The sequence below is a fragment of the Brassica napus genome, chromosome A2 (assembly GCF_020379485.1).
Source record: "Brassica napus cultivar Da-Ae chromosome A2, Da-Ae, whole genome shotgun sequence".
In the NCBI taxonomy this organism is placed as follows: domain Eukaryota; kingdom Viridiplantae; phylum Streptophyta; class Magnoliopsida; order Brassicales; family Brassicaceae; genus Brassica; species Brassica napus.
In genome coordinates this window covers 5,998,601-6,021,687 of record NC_063435.1, presented here as the reverse complement: position 1 = coordinate 6,021,687, position 23,087 = coordinate 5,998,601, and the positions used below count along the sequence as shown (strand labels likewise).

The 23,087-nt window shown below is 34.3% G+C and overlaps 4 protein-coding genes across 4 annotated transcripts; 2 read left to right on the top strand and 2 right to left on the bottom strand.

Moving 5' to 3' along the window:
- Positions 1 to 6,167: 6,167 nt before the first annotated feature.
- Positions 6,168 to 9,229, top strand: LOC106390137 (cytochrome c-type biogenesis ccda-like chloroplastic protein). Its single transcript, XM_013830537.3, has 12 exons — positions 6,168 to 6,347; positions 6,681 to 6,818; positions 7,006 to 7,064; positions 7,420 to 7,550; positions 7,644 to 7,729; positions 7,843 to 7,874; positions 8,048 to 8,209; positions 8,301 to 8,373; positions 8,481 to 8,581; positions 8,669 to 8,761; positions 8,860 to 8,906; positions 8,995 to 9,229. The coding sequence occupies exons 1-12, from the start codon at positions 6,260 to 6,262 to the stop codon at positions 9,068 to 9,070; spliced, it is 1,086 nt and encodes a 361-aa protein (XP_013685991.2). The 5' UTR covers positions 6,168 to 6,259; the 3' UTR covers positions 9,071 to 9,229.
- LOC106390145 lies at positions 9,124 to 10,539 on the bottom strand. The gene is made up of 2 exons (XM_013830550.3): positions 9,858 to 10,539; positions 9,124 to 9,776 (listed from the first exon to the last, which is right to left on the bottom strand). Exons 1-2 carry the CDS (start codon positions 10,483 to 10,485, stop codon positions 9,442 to 9,444), a joined length of 963 nt encoding a protein of 320 aa, XP_013686004.2. The 5' UTR covers positions 10,486 to 10,539; the 3' UTR covers positions 9,124 to 9,441.
- Positions 10,540 to 12,546: 2,007 nt separating this feature from the next.
- Positions 12,547 to 16,412, bottom strand: LOC106390127 (ADP-ribosylation factor GTPase-activating protein AGD5). The gene is made up of 11 exons (XM_013830524.3): positions 16,194 to 16,412; positions 15,489 to 15,547; positions 15,314 to 15,404; positions 14,870 to 14,924; positions 14,682 to 14,772; positions 14,356 to 14,587; positions 13,942 to 14,128; positions 13,654 to 13,823; positions 13,226 to 13,462; positions 13,043 to 13,119; positions 12,547 to 12,896 (listed from the first exon to the last, which is right to left on the bottom strand). Exons 1-11 carry the CDS (start codon positions 16,242 to 16,244, stop codon positions 12,728 to 12,730), a joined length of 1,419 nt encoding a protein of 472 aa, XP_013685978.2. The 5' UTR covers positions 16,245 to 16,412; the 3' UTR covers positions 12,547 to 12,727.
- A 430-nt stretch (positions 16,413 to 16,842) lies between these two features.
- Positions 16,843 to 20,634, top strand: LOC106408591. Its single transcript, XM_013849332.3, has one exon. The coding sequence runs from the start codon at positions 18,023 to 18,025 to the stop codon at positions 19,787 to 19,789; it is 1,767 nt and encodes a 588-aa protein (XP_013704786.3). The 5' UTR covers positions 16,843 to 18,022; the 3' UTR covers positions 19,790 to 20,634.
- The last annotated feature ends 2,453 nt before the right edge of the window (positions 20,635 to 23,087 follow it).

Here is a 23,087-nt window from a genome sequence, read left to right as displayed (position 1 = left end):
CCAACAATTTTAGTATTTCGCTCTAAAAAAATTTGAGTTTACTCTAATAATACTCTATTTTAGCGTAGAAAATAGAGTGATAAACAAAAATAAAAATAAATTACTTTATATTTAGAGTAAATATATTTTTACTCTATTATAGAATGAGAAATAAAGTATCATTAAAGTATTTTTACTTTAAATTCTATTTTATAGTGAAAAATATAATGGAGTTGGAGATGCAATCCATTACGCAGTTATTTCTAAACACATTTAACTACTACAAAACTCGTGTGGTAATAATCCATTACCCAGTTTAGACTACTCGTTTGACGATTGAGGTTTTTACCATATAGTATCCTATATATATAATCAAAGTAATAAACTATAGTTTTTATATACTGTTAATTATGTTTATGTGCGAACAAAAAGTTTGTTGAGATAAGATAGTGGAAGTGAGTACAATAGACATCTGTGTTTTTACTTATACAGATTCAAGTTCGTCAGCTTATATATGTAGTCACCTAGCTTGTCAAGTAGGAAATAAAATACGAAAAAATCATTTGTCTGAATCGCTCACTATCGAATGATTTATTTCATTTCTTATAACGTCAATCGTTTATTGCTATAATAAAAGTTGCCAAACGAAAAACTCCAAATTGCCCACTAATTTTTGTTCCTTACCCTAATTTTATTTACCCATACAAAAATAACAGTTACTGGATAATTGAATTATTTTTGTGTGGTTGTAATGAGCACATGTTAGATATGCTTAACTGGGCTAATTTCAACTTTCAAGTATGTACGAACTACGAACATGTAAGTATCAATTAACATCTAAACAGTTGGTATACTACGCCAAACACTAACGACCATCAATGTCTAAAAGTTTATCTAAATCAGACAATTAAATCTTATTCTAAATGCAAGCCATGGATTATCGTATATTCATCATATGCTAATTAAAGAATGGTATAGCGATAAGCCATCACATGCTACATTTGTGCAGACCTGCATGTGTCTGTGTGACTGTTCAATCTGCTTGATCTTTATGTATTTGTTTTGGTAAATGTTGCTTGATCTTTTTTTTTGAACTGGAAATTCGCTTGATGTTTATATCAAATATATATCACAATTACGTAGCTTTTAAGATCAAAGCGACGTCTGATTAAGGAAGAAACATGTAATTGTTATTAAGTAAAAAAACCCCATGTAATTGTAGTTTGTCCTTACGTAAGAAGACACTATCCAGAATCCATGCATATCTTCAAACGTCTCTACGAATCGGTGTTGACCACAACTTTTATTTTTTAATACGTACGGTGCGAGGGATGTTTGCTATAAAGTGTACAACCTAAAGTGGACCAATGTGTCTTTTGAAAATTTTGGTATTGTGGCTAAGTCTGGTAGAATCAGCTGAATAGAAAATGACAATTGAGTTCATGCTTTTAGAATTACTTACAACCCCCACTTTGTGGGTGATATATGATTATTCATTACAATAATATATTTTTGTCAACTACAGTGATAAAGTGGCACCAGTAAAGTAAAAATAAAGTGAGAACATAAGAGGTATGCATGAGGTGCTCTCTTCTCTGGTAGTGATCTGTCCCTTCTTTGTTGTAGCTTAAGTTATGTTCTTCATTGTTGTTTCTATCTTTGGCTCCGAAGGGTATTGTTTTACCTCGTCGGCTGATGACTCCGGAAAGGCTTTGTTCCTTTGCTGGTTTTGTGTAAAGCAAGGTTATTTCAATATTAATCCAACAGATGACAAAAAAAAAAAAAAGAGGTATGCATGATTTGTAAAGACCCGAAGAACTGAGAGCAAATTAAATGAAGGGAGCGAGGGTGAATTTGTAACCGAGATAAAAAGTTTGTTTTCCGTGTATTTCCATTGAGACAACAAAGTTGTACGTTTACCTTTGTTCAAACCGTACATAGAGTAAAAGTGATGAACTATGTTCTCAGGTGAATTTTGAACTGAACTGAGAGTAAACAACTTTTTCACCAAAAAATTATCTCTATTAGTTTTTTTACAATTCCACCCAAGAAGAAACACATCTAGGTCTTCTCAAGTAATCAAATCATCTGGTATTCTATGTTTTTCACTAAACATTATTTACAGAATAAAACTATTTTAATGGTGTGTTATATATTTCACCAAAATAATTCCTCATTTTTATATATGTTCATTTACAAAATGGTCTCTCATTTTTAATGTAATTTTTTTTCTCACAAGATGATCCCTAACTTTTATATATGTTCATTTTCTATTTAGAATAAATTATATATTATAGTTTTTACATTTAAATATGATGTTTAGTAAATCTTTATTTTTTATGTGTTGTGACAAAATTTTAATTTTACAATAATTATTTACCTTTGATAATCTCGTAATTTTTTTAGTTTATTATTACAAAATAAAACAAAGTGTTAGAATTTCAAAATTTTGAAAATTATGGATTATAAAATAAATTATAAATAAATGAAGAATAAATATATTTAATTATAATATTTCTTTTATAGTAAAAATAGAGGTAAAATGTTCTCCTCTATTTTTATATTATTATATTTTTTGAGTAAAAATAGAAGCAACCATTAGAAATGATTTTAAGTAGTTAACTAGAATTTAAACCATAAGTTAGTGCTTGTTAAAGATAATCCTAGAACCAATCTCTTGGTTGAGAATCATGAGTTTAAATGCTCAAGAGGCCAAACCATTGATGGATATATCAAGATATATAAGTTTTTAATGATTCCAGTAGTAAGAATTATATATAATGCTTCTTCCTTGTTTTTTAATGACTCAACCTAATTTCTGTAATTGGAATGAAAACATTTCTTTTAAAGTAGATGATGATGAATAACAGAAAATTAGTAATGAATATATTTTTATAGGGATTTAAAGACTACAACATGCATCACAAAATCAGCATCTTAATCTCCAAAAGATTTAAAATAGATTCGACAATGTTCCAGCTTTTTAGCCTAAAAGAGCCTCATGATTCTAATTCTACATAAGCAATGTCTTTCACTGCCACAAATTATTGTTATGCACCACTGAATACACTAGACTTCCAGTTTATAGAATACTAGGGAAAACATGTGGATCTAATGAAGAAATCTAACCAAAGTATATGATTTGTATGTTCTCAATATATCCTACTCATGCAACAAGTGTAAAATTTTGAGGCTGGACCCATCATTTAAATTTCATCTTATATCAATATGGCTAATGCCACTAATGCCAGCCTTTTCTACCACAAGCATTATGGTGAGATGGTAAATGTGGTGGAGTATCCGACAACTTCTTACTTCTTACTCATTGTGAGAGATGATACACACATAAGATATATCATGATCATAAATGATTATATGCCCATTTATTTGAGTTTGTTCACTATTTGTTCAAAGTATCCATGATACTCGTTTAAGAAGATGTATGTTTATTTGATCAAGTCATACATAAATTGTCCTGATAATCAAATCATTGTTGGCATTTTTATATAGATTTTAATAAAGCAATACCAGATACAATACTTTACGTTGATGATATTACTTAAACTTAGACACCTTAGATATTTGTTTCAGATTTAGTTTCATGTTCTTTGACATGTTCATGTAATGTATACTCTAACACAATAAGACGTATTCTGAGAGTTTGAGGATCAATTATTGATTGATAGATAAAAGATAGACAATTAGTATTATGACTTCTCGGGAATTCCACATGTCATCTACATCCGCCACAAAGGAATCACTAGTGTTTCGATTGATTTTGTTCAGAGTGATCTACTTGTGGCCAATCAATCTTTTCGGGAAACTAGTGAAGAGATTCACAAGATATTTATAATTGATATCCATAGAAATCACTACTACCACGATTATAACACACTCATGAAAGGAGAAGAAGAAAGTAGTGAAGCCAAACTTGTCTCAATTGATCATGAGTTTTGTTTTAACCAAAAGGTAAATATTTTATGTTTGTTTTATGTCTTTGATATTGTTGTTGACAACTTTCAATTTTTCTTGTTTTTGCATATGTAGCTAATGATCAAAAATGTTGTGAGGTTAATGCTTTTTTCTCTCCACGTGTTATCAACTACATGAAAGAACTTTACTCTGAATATCACTTCCAATTTCTAAGAAGATGTGGCTGGGAGACTCGACCACAATTTTCAGCTCCATTCACCATGTTACAACTCTTCGAAAGAAGACAATTTTGCTAAGTCTAAAGGCTCTCAATATCGGGAGAATTGCATCACGGCATTGCAAACCTGATGAGTTCAACCTTCAAAATATGGTTGATAGTGTCTTCCGTGATGTCATAGATAATCGTCTCCATGATTATTGTGTGAGAACAAAAGCTGGTGGTGGTCAAACCAAAAAACATAACAAGACAAAAAAAAAGAAATAGGAGAACATAGCCTTCATGGGATTCCATGAGTAGTATTAGCACTTTAACTTGGTTTTATTCTCTAACTAAGTAATTTTTGCATAATTTGGATATTGTTAGGCCTTTAGTTATCTCTCAGTTTGATTCTCGCTTTCGCATGTTTTAGAGAAGATTGTGGTACTTGCATCATATTAATGAATTCTTGTTTTTAAAATATATGGTGACAATTAAAACACTAAAAACAAAGAGGAAATGAATGAATTGAAAAAAGGAATGAGAACGAATATTTTCTTTCTAATTTTGATAAAAAATCTTTTGTTCTATAACTTTTTGTTAATGAAACAAGGAATTATGTACATTAAATATTTTATAAATGGTGAAAAACTAAGGAATGATTATCACCTTTCTGTCCCCATTTAGAACCCTAGGGGGTTTATTGGATCAAGGATTTGAGAGGGTTTTATTTTTTCTTTCTCCAAATCTCTTCTTATTGTATCTAGCATTTATAAATTCTATATGAAATCAATCCTTATTGGATTAGTCATTTGTATAAGTTCTCTCAACTTCCAGTTTACTGGAAAATATGGATTATGTCAATAAAATCTACCAAATGAGATATGGTGGGGGTATGGATGATATTTTATAGTGGAAAAACAATGAATCAAAATACCATCTCTTATGATAGTATTTGAAACTTAAAAAAAAAACAAAAAAAACTGACTTCACATTTTTATGAAGAAAATCAAACTATTTGAAATGAATTTAAAAATTTGATTTTTAAATTCTTTTATATATTTCATATCAAATTATAGAAATATAAAAAAAAATTATTTAAAGAATATATAAAATTTTAAAGTTTTTTTCAGAAACTTTAAAATTTCTTTAAAAAACCTTAAAACTTGTAAATAATCTTTCTACGATTTATTCAAATCTCAAATTATCTTGGATTTATTAAAATCTTGAATTCTCTCAAATCCTAGATTCAATAATTAGCCTCACTTAGATTATAAATATCTTTTTTGGGGTAAAATGTTAAGCTTGCGATTATACAAGATATAGAGGAAATTGCAATGGGATTAATCAGTTTCTTCTTCTTTTTATTTGGGTTACTATATTTCTGTACAAACTTTCCAGGGGAAATGGACATTTAAATCCTCAACTATTTGAAATCACCAAGTTTAATACTGAAGTATTGCTTGCACGATTTTATTCCTCAACTAATAGTTGACTTGGTAAATTGGTGACTAAAAAAATCAGCCGTTAAGTCATAAATGATTCTCGTTAGTTTTATATCAATTATCCTCGCCATTGAACCTGGAAAACTCGAAATTCTCAAATTCAAATCTTAACTTTTAGCAAGACGATTTCCGACAATGAAAGAAGCGATGGTGATATTTGTTTATGTGATTGGGCCGGATTTGCTTTCTTATCATCGGAAATCGCTTTTGTTGTCACCAAGTAATCGTCATCACTCAAATTTAGGATTTGAATTTGGGAATTTCGAGTTTTTCAGGTTTAGTGACGAAGATAATTGATATAAAACTAAAGAGAATTGTTTATGACTTAACGGCAGAATTTTTTAATTAACAATTTGCTAAATTAACTATTTGGGAAATAAAATAGTGCGAGAAATATTTTGATAATAAACTTGCTGATTTCAAATAGTTGAGGATTTAAATGCCTATTTTCCCGAACTTTCCGATATAGCAACTCATATTTGATTTTAAGACCTTTATAAATTTCAGCCCACTAGATAATTTATTTTTGAAAAAGCCCATTAGAGAATATATAAAAAGTATTTAACGAAATTAAAATTAAGGAAAAGGAAAATATCTAAAAGCGTGAAGACCGTTTATCTCTCTCTCTCTCGCTAGCTAGAGTGCGATGATGAATTTGAGCGTGAACAGATGCATCGCCGGTGGAGGCATCATCGGTGGACTTTCGAGTTGCAGAATCAATCATGGTGCTGGTGGTGAGTTTCCTCTCTTGATTTAGCTTTAAGAACAAACTATGGAGAAACTCACAAAGCTGTAAACCCCGTACAAAATAGAGTAATCTGGATTTTAGATTATGATCAATCGCACGCATGATTATTAGTCTTATGTTTTAAACTCAAGATATTAATAGTAATCTCTCTGGGGGGAATCGAAACTGGGTCGTGTTGTCCTTACAAGTACCACACGTTAGTTATCTTCTTATTCTTGTACTCAGAACATGCTCTGGCTTGAAATTGACTAGCGTTTAGGGATTTGCGACTGCTGAAATGAAAGGTATTGAGTTTTTTTTTCTTTCTCACAAACTACAGAGAAAAGGTTGGTCCGTGTTGCCAAGCATTGTGAGCTACAGAGAGGGAGAAGTTTAGGGTCTTCTGATGCTGTCTCTTTAGAGAAGAAAGAGAGCAAAAGTGTTAAACTTGCCATGTTTGGTAGTGGTTTAGTAGGAGGTAATGTGTTACCCTCTTCTCCATTTCACCTGTTTATTCTGCAAATTTTGACTCTTGAGATGAGGTTGTAGTCAGAAATAAGAATCTATGTGTGTTTAAAAGCAAAGTATACCTGATTATGTCGTCTAATGACTGATTTTTTTTTTCATATGATTATGAACACCTCTATTTTTTCTTGGTTTCTCAGTGGCAAACTTGGTAACTCTTAGCTCAGCAAAGGCCGCAGACTTGAAAATGGTTGTCTTGGTAAGCTTTAAATCACAGACTATCATCTTTTTTTAGATGTTTTTTCCGTAGTTCTGTGATCTCTTCACTGGTGTCTGTTAGTTCAGTTATTTTGTTCACATCTTAAGCTGAATAGTTTATTGAGAATGTTTAAGGTTGTCTTTTTTTTTTTCCTTGGTGCAAAGCCAAAGGTAGAAATGTTTATTGAGAATGTCTAAGATTGTGTGATTCTTCCTTGGTGCAAAGCCAAAGGTAAAAACTTGGCGTCTTGGGAGGTTTTATCTGAATATGTTTTTGATTTGCGCTTCTGCTTTTTATACCATTATCTATTTGCAGTTTGCTTGTAAAATCAGAAACTAATGTCCTCTTATGACAGGATCAAGCCACTTCCGTCTACATCTTGGCTGAAGGAACGCTGGGAGATTCGCTTGGAAACTTCTTGTATTCAGCTAACCAACAAGCTAATGAAGCTGTTCAGGATCAGCTCTCAGCTCTCAGTGTAACAAGGTTTATTTCTCTGTTTTTTTTCTCAATGTACGCGTGTCTAAGAGTTTGACAATCGAGTTCTCTGACTCTCCTGCTGATTTATCCCTCTTGTAGTTTGGCAGTAATATTCGGGGCAGGACTCGTGACAAGTCTTTCTCCATGTACACTTAGTGTTCTGCCTTTGACACTTGGTTATATAGGTATGATAATTTATCTCAATTTTAAAAAAAAATTCTCACAAGTTATGGATAGAATATAAGTTTGATGTTCTAATTTCTTTGGCACCGGTCTTTACTATGGCTGTAACATATAGGCGCATTCGGATCTGGCAAAAGCAGAGGTCAGGTTAGTGTTTCTCAGATTAGATTTATATAATAGCTCTCACGAGATGAGTTAGCAAGATCGTTGTCATTTTAGTAAAATCAAAACGTTAAAGAAGCTAAGCCCAAGTTCTCTTTAATCACTTCCTAGCCACATTTATAGCTCTCGGTAACATTTTCAGCTCTCCATGCACTTAGGTTATTGGAGATGCAATTGCTTTCTCACTGGGATTAGCAACTACCTTAGCACTTCTTGGGATAGTAGCCTCTTTTGCCGGAAAAGCATATGGACAGATAGGACAAGGACTACCAGTAGCTGCATCAGGTCTGGCTATTGTAATGGGTCTCAATCTCCTTGAGGTACTTTTGTTACACGTTGGCACTTTTCATTTAGCATCAGTAGCATTGCCATGTCCAACGATTATATATATCTTTTATTTTCCTCTTGCAGGTAATCCAACTTCAGCTTCCATCTTTCTTTGACAACTTTGATCCTCGTGCTGCTGCAGCAAACTTCCCATCAGGTAATCCTCCTAAGACAAAATCTATTTTGGGGGGTTTTGGACATTAAACCGTCCACTAAAATTTTGGTTGTTGTTTGTAACACACTGGTGACAAAATGTTTTGTTAGGTGTCCAAGCGTATCTAGCAGGTCTCACATTCGCACTTGCTGCTTCACCTTGTAGTACTCCAGTTCTAGCCACCCTTCTTGGCTATGTGGCTACTTCCAGGGTAATTTTGTTTTTAAAATGAGAGCTAGTATAATTTTCTACTTGGTTATATAGTTATAACGGATAATGTAATGGTTATGACATACAGGATCCAGTAGTAGGTGGAAGCTTACTATTAACGTATACAACAGGTTACGTTGCTCCACTCATCCTCGCTGCTTCTTTCGCTGGAGCTTTACAGGTACCATGTGTTTCTCTTACTCTTTAACAAATAGTCAAACTGCAAATCTAGTAGTATAGGTATGAAATTTTGTGACACCGTCTCTTGAATTTCTGCAGAGCTTGCTCTCGTTTCGAAAAGTCTCTGTGTGGATCAACCCCATAAGGTATGTCCGAGTTTGAGGCATTCCAAAACCATAAATGGTTTCATATATTGTTAAATCTGTGTGTTCAATTTTCAATGTTCTTGTGCAGTGGTGCTCTTCTACTAGGAGGAGGTTTATATACTTTCTTGGATAGGCTTTTCCCTGCTGCTACTATGGTCATGTAAATATTTGTTACCAAGAATCACATTCTCATTTCTACCAAAAAAAAAGTAGTGTGTATAGTATTATAAATATATTTGATTATAATGTAAAATCTTAAATAAACAAACAAACAATGTATTCGATTACTACTACTCACTAGTCTAGTCTTTGTTCACATGTTATCCTTTCATCTTAAACCACACGATAACTGTGATTTTAGACGGCCTAGAAAGTACAAATATGACGAATCATACACACACGCAAAAGTCATTTACAGCTAAAGTAGTTATACAAAAGAGTCAACATTTGCGACTGTGCCGGTGCCGGTGCCGGTGCCGTCCCTTTCTCCAGTGTTCATCAACAGCTAATTTTTTTTTTTTAAAAACACGAATATTTACAAATGAGTCCCTCCATTTACCATTTCTTTACTCTTAGCCAAGGACTCTAATCTTTGCAATCTCATCTCTTCATTAAACTTCTTGATAAACGCTTCCACACGGCGGTTCAGCTCTTCCTGACCCGGTGACGGCTCGCGTTTCAGCTCCGTGGGGGCGTTTATGTCATTCAAGTTCTCAGACTTGGTCATCTTCTCCTTTGAGCTATGCACGTGCGACCTCTCTTGCCACGTGTCGGATTTAGTCAAGTGCTTCGTTAACGGCGTCGAGTGTCCTTCCGTTATCTTCTTCCACGTCGTCTCCAGCGTGTCCTGCCTCCTCGGTGGCTTTTTACCTGCAGAAAATTTGGAAAACGTTCATTTACTATTTTACCCCTCTCAAGACACTCGAATATTCCGACGGAATCTATACATACCTTCTGCACTCGTGTTGAACGACTTTTGTTTACTGTATCTCGGCGGCTTCCTCGATAGCTTCACCCTCGAAATCTCCAACAAGTCACTCTGCTGTTTTGGCTTCTCCGTCTCCGGTTCCGACCAACCACTGCTCGGTTTTGGCTTCTCCGGTTCCGACCAATCACTCTTTGGTTTTAGCTTCTCTGTCTCTATCACCTTATCATCACCGATGACTTGAGAGACATCTTCCACCTTCGGTTCATTGTCCTCACCTTCGGTATAATCAGAAGCTACGGCGTGATGAGACACGTTTAAGTAACCAGCGTCGATATCAGAAGGTACCGGTACCACCGTCACTGCTTCGGAGAAGTCGGAGACGTCGATGCCGGAAGAAGATTTGTGAGTGAGCTTAGACGTAGCGACGATAGAGACGATGATGCAGTTGATGACTAAGTAAAGATACGGTGGCTTTAGGAGGAAGACTGTGTTGTTGTAGATCATGGGATAGCTAGAGGCCACGAAATGTGAGACTGAAGGAACGGTGAAACTCACGGCCGCCGCGAGAGATAAGACGCCGGTGATGACGACGGTGGCTGCTGTTTTGAAGGAAGAGGTGGGGAGAAGAGGCATGGTGGTGAATGATCTCATGTAAGTGTGCGGTGGTTCTTATCTACAAAATAGAAGCTGAGGTGTGTGTATTTATATATATGTTTTTAAAAAAATTAAAATTGGTGAAATTGAATTTAAAAATGTGGTCCTTTTATGGTGTGGGCTTTTCACAGAATCACAAGTGGGCCATGTACATACGGTATGGTGATGGAGGCTTATCTGAGTTACACGTGGCCGTTTGTACTTTGGTGTGAAGTTAAACGTTACCTAACATTACAACAAGATTTTGACAATAAAATGTGAATAATTTCATGTCATTAAGATTATAGAATTGTTAGATACAAGAAAATATATTTTAGTGTTTTAGGCCATTTTCATTGACAATTGTAGAATTAAAAGCACGATTAATGAGATTTCTTAAGGTGGATTTTTTAGAGGAATATAAAAAACCATTTCTTAATTTTTAATTAAAAAAAAATTAAGAATCAGTTTTTAAATAGATTCTTAAATATTTTATTTAAGAGTCGGTTCTTAATTTTTTAGTTGAAAATTTAAGAGACAGTTTTTATATTCCGTTAAGAATCCTACCTTAAGAATATCCAATAATCATGCTCTTATAGTTGAAATGCATAGTGAAAATGATAGTTATTATAAATGTGAATAATGCTTTAGATAAGGACATGCAGATCTAAAAATAAAATAATTGAGAATGGATGCATACGTTACGCCCATCCTCAATTCTAACGTTCAATTTTGTTTGCATTGCATATATTAATAGAAGATTTGATTTGACCATTCAAGTCCGTGAAAGATGTATATCGCATTACGGGTCAACAAGTTCAACAAAATTCTACCGACCATTCTTGTATTTATTTGTGCTTGACACTGATTGAACTGTAATTAATTTATTATAAACACCTAGAAAGAACTCAAAACTTATGTCCAAAAGCTCGGTCCATGACCGACATTGTATTTTTGCTTTTACTAACCAGATGTCGAACCTGGTCTCATGTGTTGGATTATCATATTATGTTTGCATTATGTATAGGTCGATAGACGTAAGGAGACAAGAATGTAGTAAACATGACATTAACAAATCCAACATACAACTTGCACAGTTGCACGTAGAAGATCTTACTTGTGTTACACATGATTAATTGATTATATTGCAGTTATTTCTCTAGATATTCTAATTTACGAGTATATCAAACAGTTTACAGAATTTACTCTCATCACAAGTATGTAATGTAATACTTGCTGAGTTGCTGTTAATGTATGGATGGAACACAACTATTGCGTAAAATTCATTTGAACTGTTATTACTATATAAGAAAAATGATTAAGATTAGTTTTTTTTTAATGATTAAAAATCTACTATTAATGTATCAAATCTTATGTACAATTGAAGTGGTTCACGACATCTTAAAAGAGAAAAAGGTAAACGAAGGTTGGCGAGAGTGAGCTACAAACAAATTGTGGTGGAGAGGAGACTGAGCTTTAAGCCATTTGACCGAAAGCCCAAACAATGTCAAACTCAAACCTTTTAAACACTAAATAAACAGCCGTGCATAACATGTTCAAATTCAACATCAACACGTCGCCTTTACTGATACTAACCAATAAAGGTAGATAGCTTTTTTTCTTGTTTGAAAGGAGTTTCCAACCGTTTTTTGTTTGCTTAAACAAGTCTCAAACTTAATATACAATTTGGTATAACTAACTAAAAAACTTTACGTGTTTGTTGGATTTTTTTGTTTACATGTTAGATTTGGGTATTAGCATTAACACTAATGTTTACTTTGGTATAGTATCTTAGATATAAATTATAAAACATATATATGATATATTACAGAACATCATCTGTTAAGAAGAGACAATTGCTTTCATTACTGAGGAGAAAGACACTAAATTCTCTTTTAGATATTTCAACTGCGGCATCAAAAAATTCTCCCCGGCAGGGGAGTCCTAAAACGATTCCTCAAGCAAGACAGTCCATAAGTCATCCAAGGGTTTGTGTGAATAAAGGATGATGGTAAACAGCATAATTTGATTTCTTTTTTTTATACACATTTAAACTAATATAACAACGATATTATACAATATTGATAAAATAATTTTTCTTTCTTCTCAAGAATCAAATTCCAAACTACAACAAAGTTTTAAAGAGAAAACTGTTTAACAGAAAAAAACTGTCCAGATATGATTGTATATATCTTTTAATTCCTCAAATTTTAAAACATATAAGCAAACTCCGAAAAATTCCCTCTCTTGATCAATGTGATCAATGTTTAGTGAACATTCCATCCATCAAGGAAGAGAAATCAAAGTCTTTGCCTGTTTGAGAAGATGGTGTAGTGCTCGTCGCCGAGGATGATGATGACTGAGGTTTAACTGTTGTGTTTGGGGTCATACCATTAGCCGCGGGATTAGCTTGACCCGTAGTGTAGAAACTGTAACAAACAAAGCAACCAAAGTTGGCGCAGATTGATAAACCGTGGGAGCTCATGAAAATTGAATGAGAGGGGTACTGTTTACTTCTTTGTTTTTCTTACATCTTTATAGATGATACAACCAGAAAGCAATATTGTTTACATACCTGGATACTGGATATTGAGGAGTGCTTGCTTGCGGTTGTGCGGGTCTCACGTTCATGTTTGCGTTCATGTTCATATTCTAAATTTACGGCAATATAACATAGAGTGAGAATACTGCAAGGAACTTGGGCAACGAGTAATTTAGATCTATCTTGATGAAACAAAAGCAAAAAGGAGATACTTACTTGCATAAGTTTCTGGAGATGATCAGCTTGACCACCTCCTGGGTTAGTCATTCCAGGGATCTGGTAGCCAGTGTTTGACCAATTTGCGGACGCTAAGAGAGCGTTAGCAACAGCTTGCTGATTCGAACCGTTCGGAGTCCCGCCTGCAGCTTTTGCTGCAGCCATGTAAAGGGCTTGCTGCTGAGCAAGCATCGCAACCTGTTGCTGATGCATGGCAAAAGGCGACACTATATTCGTCTGTAACAAATGAAAGACACAAGAGTTATATCACTTGACTTTGTTGTAGAAATTTTCAAGTTTCCAGTTTTGAAAAAATCAGAGTAAGTGACAACAAGATACGCTATATAGGTTCTGTGTTGGGAGGTATAGAAAAGTAAACCTAACAAGCAGTAAACATGAGAAGAGATATAATTAACTTCAGAATTTACCTTCTCAAATAGGCTCATGATATCGCCTTTCACATCTTTCTGTGGTGTTTGTTGGGCTACTAAAGTAGGTGTGTCTTTAAATAAATCCTCGATGCCAGTAGCTGGAGGAGAACTGATCTCATCAGGCTTTGCTGTAACACTTTTCTCTGCCGTTTGACCATTTCCAGCCGCTGCCATTTTTTAGGATTCATATAATAACATAAAGTTAAAAAAGGATATGAATTGAATAATATGCCACAATGATCATCATATGATTAAACTCATGCACATGCTAGAATAGATACATACACTGAAAGCCAGCCCAATTATCATCAGCCGGAACTGCCTCAGATGTATTTGCAGTCGGCTCATCCATTGATAGCATGTCAAAGAGGTCAGTAGCAAAATCCACCTTTGGAGGTTCTGGTGCGGGTGCAACATTTACTGCTGCTTTTGTTGTCTCCACAGATTCTACTTTCTGCTGTGGCTTTATAACCTATCATTTTTAAGCATCATCTATCAGAAAAAACAGGCTTTGAAAAATTATGATACCCTGTCTGCTAGATGTAAGAATACAATGTCTGGCATCTAAATCATCATATGCATTACTTCTGATATCCTAAGGTTATTTAATAAGAACATGGCATGGAGGTTCTTGATAATTATAGGTAACTAAAGGCAATAATTTGGAAAACATATCGTCCGGGTAAGTATGTTTGATACCTGAGCAGGTCCCTGGGGAGGCACGGGAAGACTAATCCTCGTTGCAGAGACACTATATCTTGTTCTAGGTGCTTGGACAGCTTTCTTTTCCTCAAACAAATTTACAGGAGGACTACTAGTGTGCCCATGCTCATATCCAGGCACAGTCCTCTCCACAGATCTCCGCGCCTGCTCGACTCTTGGGGGTGATCTAGCCTTTTCACCTTTAGAAACCCATCTCTTTTCTTCATACCTAGACACAATTCATGTCACAAGAATCAGTTCAATGTCAAATGAACTGAGGCTGAGGGTTATGAAAATTGAAAAGAGAGAGAGAGAGACATTACTTTGCACGTATGAAATTCTCAATTCCAACTCTATCATAGTTTGGGGGTAGCTCAGCTTCCCAGTAACTATTTGCTCTCTCGTTTCCCATTGCTGCATGCAAATAAAAGTTTATATACCTTTACATGACGAAACTAATCAATGTCTAAATGTGGACCATCTACAGAGAATTAATTTTAAGGACACTTACACTGAATAAATGCAACTTGCTCCGGGAGCCATGTGTCCAGAGTGGCAGATCGAACCTACATTCATCACCCATCGCTAGAAAAGATAAGTCTCTTATGCTGCTAAGGTAAAAATCGACTTGACAAGGACTCAGCTCATATAAGAAATCAGAAGGCACAACTTAATCATGTACTTTTCCGAAGAATTGCTTGAGGTACGTGTATAAAATGCATAAATGAGATTTCCTCTAGTTAGAGAAGGGGAATAAAAGAAAAGCAGTGAGATTTGATGCACTCAAGTCAGAGTTCTCAGCTACAGAACTACAGAAGTAACTATTTAAGATGAAAATTCTCGATGAAACCGAAAAATATGAAAAAAAATAGCTGAAAAGCAAATCCGAGCCTGAGGGAATGAGTCTAATAATAACAAGAGCTTTTGAGGTGTGGAAAGGAAAGTGAGAGAGGACCTTTGAAATGTGTACACCGAGACTCCTGTGGATCCCAGAACATTGCATGCAGATAAAGATGCCTAAATTAACACTAGCCCATCTTGGACCTCTGCAAAGAAAATGGAATATAGTATTAGCCAAATATAAATAAATGTGAATCCCATAAGGCTCACATCAGCGACAAAAACAATACTTTGTTTTGCAGTCAGCACATTCTCTGTTCTCTGGATGTTTAAGAAGCCCCTCAAGAATCTGCAACAGCAAAACTAAGGGAATGTTCAAGCGATAAACTAAACCAAAAAGAAAAAACCCCCGTAAAAAGAGGCAACAACAAGAAACTATAGACTATATATCAAATAATAAAATCTAATGCACACGAAACTGACATGTTAAATAAACCAACATGAATCAAAGTTCTCAACACAAATCATCATGGCTTAAGCCCACATGTAAAATGAAAATCCCTAATTTTAATGGATGGATGCAATAAGATAGTTTTTGAAAACAGCTGAATAAACGAGAAAGTGAAAACAGATATAAAGTGGTTCACCAAACCCGACTACATCCACAGACAAAAGAACATAAAAGAATTTGTTTGATTCTTACAAAACCAAGCAACAGAACCACGAATTTCTATAGAAACAGACAAAACATAAACGAGATCGTCTCTCCTGTATGTTGTGTGATCAGGAGATTAGCTTTTTCTGTTAGTACAATTCATTACCACCAAACGATCGGAAGACATCACCTAACTAGAGAAAATCGAATAAAAATGAAGAAGTCTAGCTGCTAAAAATCACAGATCCAAGCGAATTAAGATCGATCAGAATATAGCTTGGAGAGAAAAACAAAACAAAAACAATCTGAGATTTCGATCGAGAGAGAGAGAGAGAGAGACCTTTCTGTGGCGGGCATTAAGCTCCTTGGAGACGTTGGCCTTCTCGTTCATGGTTGGTTGGATAATTGAGAGACTAGGAGGAGAATCGCCAAAGACGCGGAAGAGCTGAAGAAAACAAAACAAAATCTGCTACGGAGACGATGACAAGGTCTAAACGGTCTTTCCTCCTTCTGCGCTCTCTTATTAATCTCTCTCTCTCTCTTATTGGTGGAGTCAATGCTTTTCGACCGTTCAGATTATAGGTTTGGTTTCACCATTCGGTTTTCTCTGGTTTTGTTTTTTTTTATCGAATGTTTTATTAATTAGGTTGATGAAAAATACGGTAATCTCATTTCTTCTTCTTGTATAAATTAACTTTTACTGTTTATCTGAATCATATTAAACTCATCTAGTTTAAAATAAAATACACTTTAAATAATTGGATTTATTTGTAATTTTAATATGTTATTTATGTACATAAAACTTGTATTTAACAATTTAGTGTGTTTTTTTTAATTAATGCTTTTTTAAAAAATTTCTCTTTTTGTGCTGGAATAAAAATATATTTTGTTCAACTGTTAATTGATTATTATCTTATTTACGAAATATTTCGGAATTTAACTTACTATTTACCCGTGTAAAAATGTGTGTATATTTTGACTTACAAGCATATCTCGCTCTATTTGACCTTTTCCGGTTAAGTGGTTGACTCTTTAGTCATATGAGACAGAGATTAGAAAGTGGGAAATGATCACATGGCCATCTCATCTCTTATGTCTGTTTCCACTTTGGAGTTGTTGTATTTGATTCCAGTTTCTTTGTTTATTTTCTGATGCTTTTGGGACATATTCTATTTTCCAAGATTTCATCTGATGTAGTGTTCCTGAGAAAACTAAAACAAAAAAATCATTTTAAACAATTATTAATATCTCAAGGGTTCCTTTCAACATGACTTTGGTTGTCATGCGAACCAATCCAAGCATTCGACACAGGCTCGAATCAAGACCGTTTTCGAACTAATTCATTGTTCGGACTGGCCCCTGAAAATAGTTTTCATAATGCTAGCCACTACTCTAGCCTGTTAACAAAAAAGTACGCTATAAATATATACTTCTAGATATAGCTCAAATTATATTTTATAAACTGCTATTATTTGAAGTTCATGCACTTAATATTGTTTTCGGCATAGGTGGTTAACATTTAACATGGTAAACCGTAACAGATGATAGGTCCATCCAAACTCGAATCAGTGTGATATATTTTTAGGCTAATCCACTATATAACACTAGATACGTTCTTCCGAACTGATCGGATGGACATATCAAAAAAAATCTACAAAACAACTAATTAAGAAAAATATTTAGACATGATTAAAAGAGGAAATGTAGGAAAGCTTACTAAGACACAGCTGGAGAGTGTCACTACAATGTATGTGAAGATTATATTACCATCTTTCCATAACAATAGAAAATATAATATACAGTATTAATTACTTGGCCTATTAATTGTTATAATATCTTAACATATCAGTTAATAAATATACATGTATATAGTGAGTTTTATAAATTAAATAGTTACTTATCCACACATAAAATAACATGTCAGAAAAACAAAAAATAAAGAGTAAACTCAAATAGTTAGTTAAAGAAACATATCTTTAGAAGAAAAACTATTAATGCATAGTAGTTTGTATGGTTTCATTTTATCCTCGGAGATTGTATACCTTTAAGAGTTAAACAAACAATAATGAATCTTCTGCATAAATAGGGTCTCCTCATGAGGTTGTCTTTGAGAGGAAGATCACTGAGAGGTCTAGTGTCGGATTAGGTGTTGTCCAAACGAAAAAAAGTATGATGAACAATAATAATATTGTCCATATTTGCGACACCTGCAGGCGACAGTTCCCAACCCTTAAGGCCCTATACGGTCACCAAAGAGTCCACACGCGTGAAAGAGAGTTGGAGAGGCAGCTGAAGAGGACGAAGCCAAGCTATCCTCCTGGACAAGGCACTAGTTATGGATTTTCTCCAGGGACACCCTTAGTCACTCACAACCATAACCACCCTACTTTCTCAAATTTTAATCGCCCGGGGATCTCTTTTGGTCCTTTTAAGTCTGGAGGAGGCGGTAACAGCCGTGGCTACCCATTGTTCAATCATGGAAACACCATGGCTCCTCCTGCGAATCCATACCGTTCTCTCACACAGAACACTAGCTATGGTTCTTCTTCAAGAGTTCCCTTACCATCTTTCAGGTATAATAACTCTCTTGGTTCAGCCAATTCCATAGGAAGATTCAGCAACAACAATAGCTCACAAGGTGAATTATCACTTGAGCTCTCTCTTGGTCCATCTAAGTCCATGGGTGACAGCAACAGCAACAGTAGCTCACAAGGTTCATTATCACTTGAACTCTCTCTTGGTCCATCTAAGTCCATGAGTGGCAACAACAATAACAGCAGCGCTTACGCATCTCTTAATTGCGGAGTCACTGGAGGAGGAAACATGTACACGAACATGCCAGTGCGTCCTCGTGTGCCTGGGTACCATTTTTACAGAAATAACCCGATTGATTCAATCACTAGAAACGTTCCTCTCTCTCATCCTCCTCCAACCACGAACACGATGAACAGGCTAGTGCGTCCTCGTGCGTCTCGGTTCCATTTTCACGGTCATAACCCGCTTGACTCAATCATTAGAAACGTTCCTCTCTCTCAGCCTCCTCCAACCATCAATATTCCTGATGATAATAATGTTTCGGGCACTAGCCTCATTGTAAAGGAGAAAGACAAAACCGTGGTGCTTGACGATGATGAGAAAGATGACGTGGTGATTGTAGATCATGATGAGGATCAGCAGGAAGAGGTTGAAGCTAAGAGTTGTGGTCGTGATTCAATCATTAGAAACGTTCCTCTCTCTCAGCCTCCTCCAACCACGAACATGAACAAGCTAGTGCGTCCCCGTGCGTCTCGGTTCCATTTTCACGGCCATAACCCGCTTGATTCAATCATTCAAAACGTTCCTCTCTCTCAACCTCATCCAACCACCAATATTCCTGATGATAATAATGTTTCGGGCACTAGTCTCATTGTAAAGGAGAAAGACACAACCGTGGTGCTTGACGATGATGAGAAAGATAACGTGGTGATTGTAGATCATGATGAGGGTCAGCAGGAAGAGGTTGAAGCTAAGAGTTGTGGTCGTGGCTCAATCATTAGCAACGTTCCTCTCTCTCAGCCTCCTTCAACCACCAATCCTCCTGATGATAATAATGTTTCGGGTTCTAGTCTCATTGCAAATGAGAAAGACAAAACCGTGGTGCTTGAAGATGATGAGAAAGATAACGTGGTGATTGTAGATCATGGTGAGGATCAGCAGGAAGAGGTTGAAGCTAAGAGTTGTGGTCGTGATTCATTTATTAGCAACGTTCCTCTCTCTCAGCCTCCTTCAACCACCAATCTTCCTGATGATAATAATGTTTCGGGCTCTAGTCTCATTACAAAGGAGAAAGACAAAACCGTGGTGCTTGACGATGATGAGACAGATAACGTGGGGATTCTAGATCATGATGAGGATCAGCAGGAAGAGGTTGAAGCTAAGAGTTGTGGTCGTGATTGATTATTTATCATCTTCCCTTTGTGTTTTTTTTTTTAGTTTTCTATGCATTGTTTAGTATTTGGTATCTCATAACTATTTGAGGCCTTTTTTTTTCTTCACCTCATTCTTCTCACTGAAATTGTTTTCTCGTTTTTTTATCCTCCTTATTGTCACCTTTAGCATTTAATTAATATTTGAATAATTCCTGAATCCAGTTTTTTTCTATGCCTATATCTTATGATTGTTCTAAATTTTCTGCAAATCTATGAAGTCATATTCTAAATATTCAAAGCAAACTTCATCATTTAAATGTTAAAGAGATCCAGCATTTTGCTTGAAATCCTTTCCTCAAGAATACATCAAATATTTGTATTGGTTGTTTACGTTTGCAATGAAAAATTGACAAACAAAGCTATACAAAAAGTAGGAGAAATATTAGGGTCTTCCAACACTGGATGTAAACCACCCTATCCAATGTTTTACACGTTTCATCATCTTTCATGATATTTTGACAGAATGATATAGTAGTTATCTTATTTATCACATTGTGGAAATAAAACATGTGATTAGTCCTATTCACAATTTACATGGAACGCACAATGTGTAGTGAAAGTTAATATCATTTTTTCAGCCACGTTCAAGATTACAAAAGAGAATTGGATCAAAGCAAAATCATACAAGACACCACCGTCAAAAACATACAAGTGGTTTAACCACCTTCATTGACAAAATAGATTGTTGAGCCAAGTAGGGAAGCTTGAATCAACATATGATTGCATATGATCCTCTCGAGTCACACTTTTCGGCCACAAATAAATGCTAGTAGTCGATAACATTATTTACACGACCACCATAATCAAAACAAAATTATACTAGATTTTGACCCGCACAACCGTGCGGGTGTTTCTTTTCATATTATTTACATAAATATTTATTTTTACATCATTTATAGTATATATATTTTAACATAATCATCTCTTTTATGTTTATATGACTCTTTTAGATACAAATTTTTTATAGTTTACATATTAGTCCATCAATTAATTGTTTTAAACCATTACATGTATATGTGGCTTTTATTATATATTTATTTTATTAGATTTGTGAACTAATATATGCAAAATTAAAAAAAAACATTTGTATTTATCTCATATATTATTGAAATCAATTATTTACCAGTAATTTTTTAATTAAAAATATAAGTAACAAAAATAAATAACTTATTATTTAGTAATTTTATTTGTATTTATAAATTTTAAAATATTCATCTACACTAATACTTAAACATTATCACTATTGAATATTTAACAAAAAACACTGATATATGTTTCTAATATGTTAAATGGAAAGCTTTTCATGTATAATCTACATACAATTCATGGTGAGATGAAAGTATTTTCTAGTAACTACCGATGGACTCCATCAACTTAATCGTTTGTTTGTATTTAAGTCATGAAAGTAATAATATGCAAGGTGTTCAAAAAATCAACAATATGCAAAACTTCTTTTGGTTGTGCCTAAAATATACAAAACTTCTTGAAGATTTGTTTTTTTAATATTTAAATCTAAAACTGATGCTCTCTCTCCAACATGATCAGTCTTTGGAAGAGGCAAAGATAACACAACTGTAGTCACTTGTAGGAGAAAACTCTTTCAGACTCTGATGATGATGAGATTAATACAACATTATTTTCTTTTGGCAAGGACTCCCTGTAAAAAGAAAAAGAATCACAATAATATAATCATTAATCAACAAAAACAATGGAAACAAAAAGCAAACAAAATCTCTCTCAAAGAAAAAAGTAAAAAAATGAACTGAACTTGCCCACCGTCCGAGTATCTTCCATCATAGCTATTGAAACGTTAAGACCTATCTTCTTACATTACATGAATCTAGCACAATCTTTTCTCCTCAGGTTTGATCATGGCAATTTGTCACTAATGTTCTACACGAAACACAAAAGTTAAAACAATCACTAAGATAACACCTAAAATCCAGACAAACTCGTTGAATGAAAATAGTTCATGAGCAATCATAAAATGAATACTCACCCAGAAATCAAACCGACATTCAACTAATATGATGTGAAATATATATTATCTCGAGATAAAAAGTGGACATGAGTTTGGTTCACTTAATTTTGTTTGAATCTTGGATTAAGATCTATGGTAAAGAGAAGAGTTTACCCTTAAAGGGAACACATAAATCCATTTACCCACAGCCATCAACAAAGCAAATCCAGCTTCGTTCTGTGTTCCCAAGCTGCTTCTCATGTTTCATGTAAACCTCGAGCGTTGACCCTTCACTAATCATCAACCTCTCTCGCTTACATTTCCTATGTTTCACACTGACACCTTTGTTTTAGATAACATGAGCCATGTTCTCTAATCTGAATGCCAAGAATGAAAAATCATAAACCCTTAACCCTCTTCTATAAAGAACTCGTGAACCTTAATTTCAACTCATAATTACTCATATTCCAAAGGAGAAATCATAAACGCTAATTTCAAGTGAATTTCAAACCCTATCTTTCAATCAGTGAAAGGAGAATCATAGAAGGAGAAGCGATGATTACCTGGAAGATTGCCGTGAAGGAGGAAGCTGAAGAGTGGATTTATGAGCCGGCTTAGAGTTATGGAACGGGTTTTTGATGATCGGATGTCGGGAGACATTCATGATGCTAAGATTTTGCATCCTTTGAAGAATCTCTTTGATCCTCACTTCAATTTATGGATTAGGGTTTGGTTTGGGCATAATAGCTCATGTTGATTTTCTCATAGAAACCATGGTGATGATAAAGATTTCCACTGATTCTTAGATTCTATAGATCTCTCTCGTCGACGTCTGTGCTCACGATATAATGTTTGGATTGATGGTAAGGTAAAGAAAATCAAATGTTTAATCTATACTAAGGTTTAAATTTGATATATTTTTAGATGAAACAAAAATACGTTTATTTAAATTCCTAGATGGTCCAACTAAAAAAAAATCACACGTGAATCAATGTTGTGACTTCTGTTTTAATATATAAGACTAGATTTCCATCCGCACAACCGTGCAGGTATATATTTTCACATTTATATATATATATATATGTTTTACATAATTATTATATATTTTTAATGTTACTCACATATTTAAATGTTTGTATTATTATACCAAATATAATAATTTTATAGTTTTCATGCTGTAAATTAAAATCATCACATATACATGTTGCTTATTATATATTTGTCCTATTGAATTTGCGTTTGATTACTAAAATAAATTTTTAATGCATGAAACAACATATATTAAAACAATTGTGTATTTAATTTA

What these genes read in the sequence shown, in the direction of transcription:
- LOC106390137 (XM_013830537.3), top strand. Translation starts at nt 6,260, where the DNA reads ATGATGAATTTGAGCGTGAACAGATGCATCGCCGGTGGAGGCATCATC. An exon ending in AATCAATCATGGTGCTGGTG is followed by an intron (nt 6,348 to 6,680) that starts GTGAGTTTCCTC and finishes CACAAACTACAG; the next exon opens with AGAAAAGGTTGGTCCGTGTT. An exon ending in TGCAGCAAACTTCCCATCAG is followed by an intron (nt 8,374 to 8,480) that starts GTAATCCTCCTA and finishes ATGTTTTGTTAG; the next exon opens with GTGTCCAAGCGTATCTAGCA.
- LOC106408591 (XM_013849332.3), top strand. Translation starts at nt 18,023, where the DNA reads ATGATGAACAATAATAATATTGTCCATATTTGCGACACCTGCAGGCGA.
- LOC106390127 (XM_013830524.3), bottom strand. Translation starts at nt 16,244, where the DNA reads ATGAACGAGAAGGCCAACGTCTCCAAGGAGCTTAATGCCCGCCACAGA. An exon ending in TGTGCTGACTGCAAAACAAA is followed by an intron (nt 15,405 to 15,488) that starts GTATTGTTTTTG and finishes TTTTCTTTGCAG; the next exon opens with AGGTCCAAGATGGGCTAGTG. An exon ending in ATCTCCAGAAACTTATGCAA is followed by an intron (nt 13,120 to 13,225) that starts GTAAGTATCTCC and finishes CCGTAAATTTAG; the next exon opens with AATATGAACATGAACGCAAA.
- LOC106390145 (XM_013830550.3), bottom strand. Translation starts at nt 10,485, where the DNA reads ATGAGATCATTCACCACCATGCCTCTTCTCCCCACCTCTTCCTTCAAA. An exon ending in GTTCAACACGAGTGCAGAAG is followed by an intron (nt 9,777 to 9,857) that starts GTATGTATAGAT and finishes AATTTTCTGCAG; the next exon opens with GTAAAAAGCCACCGAGGAGG.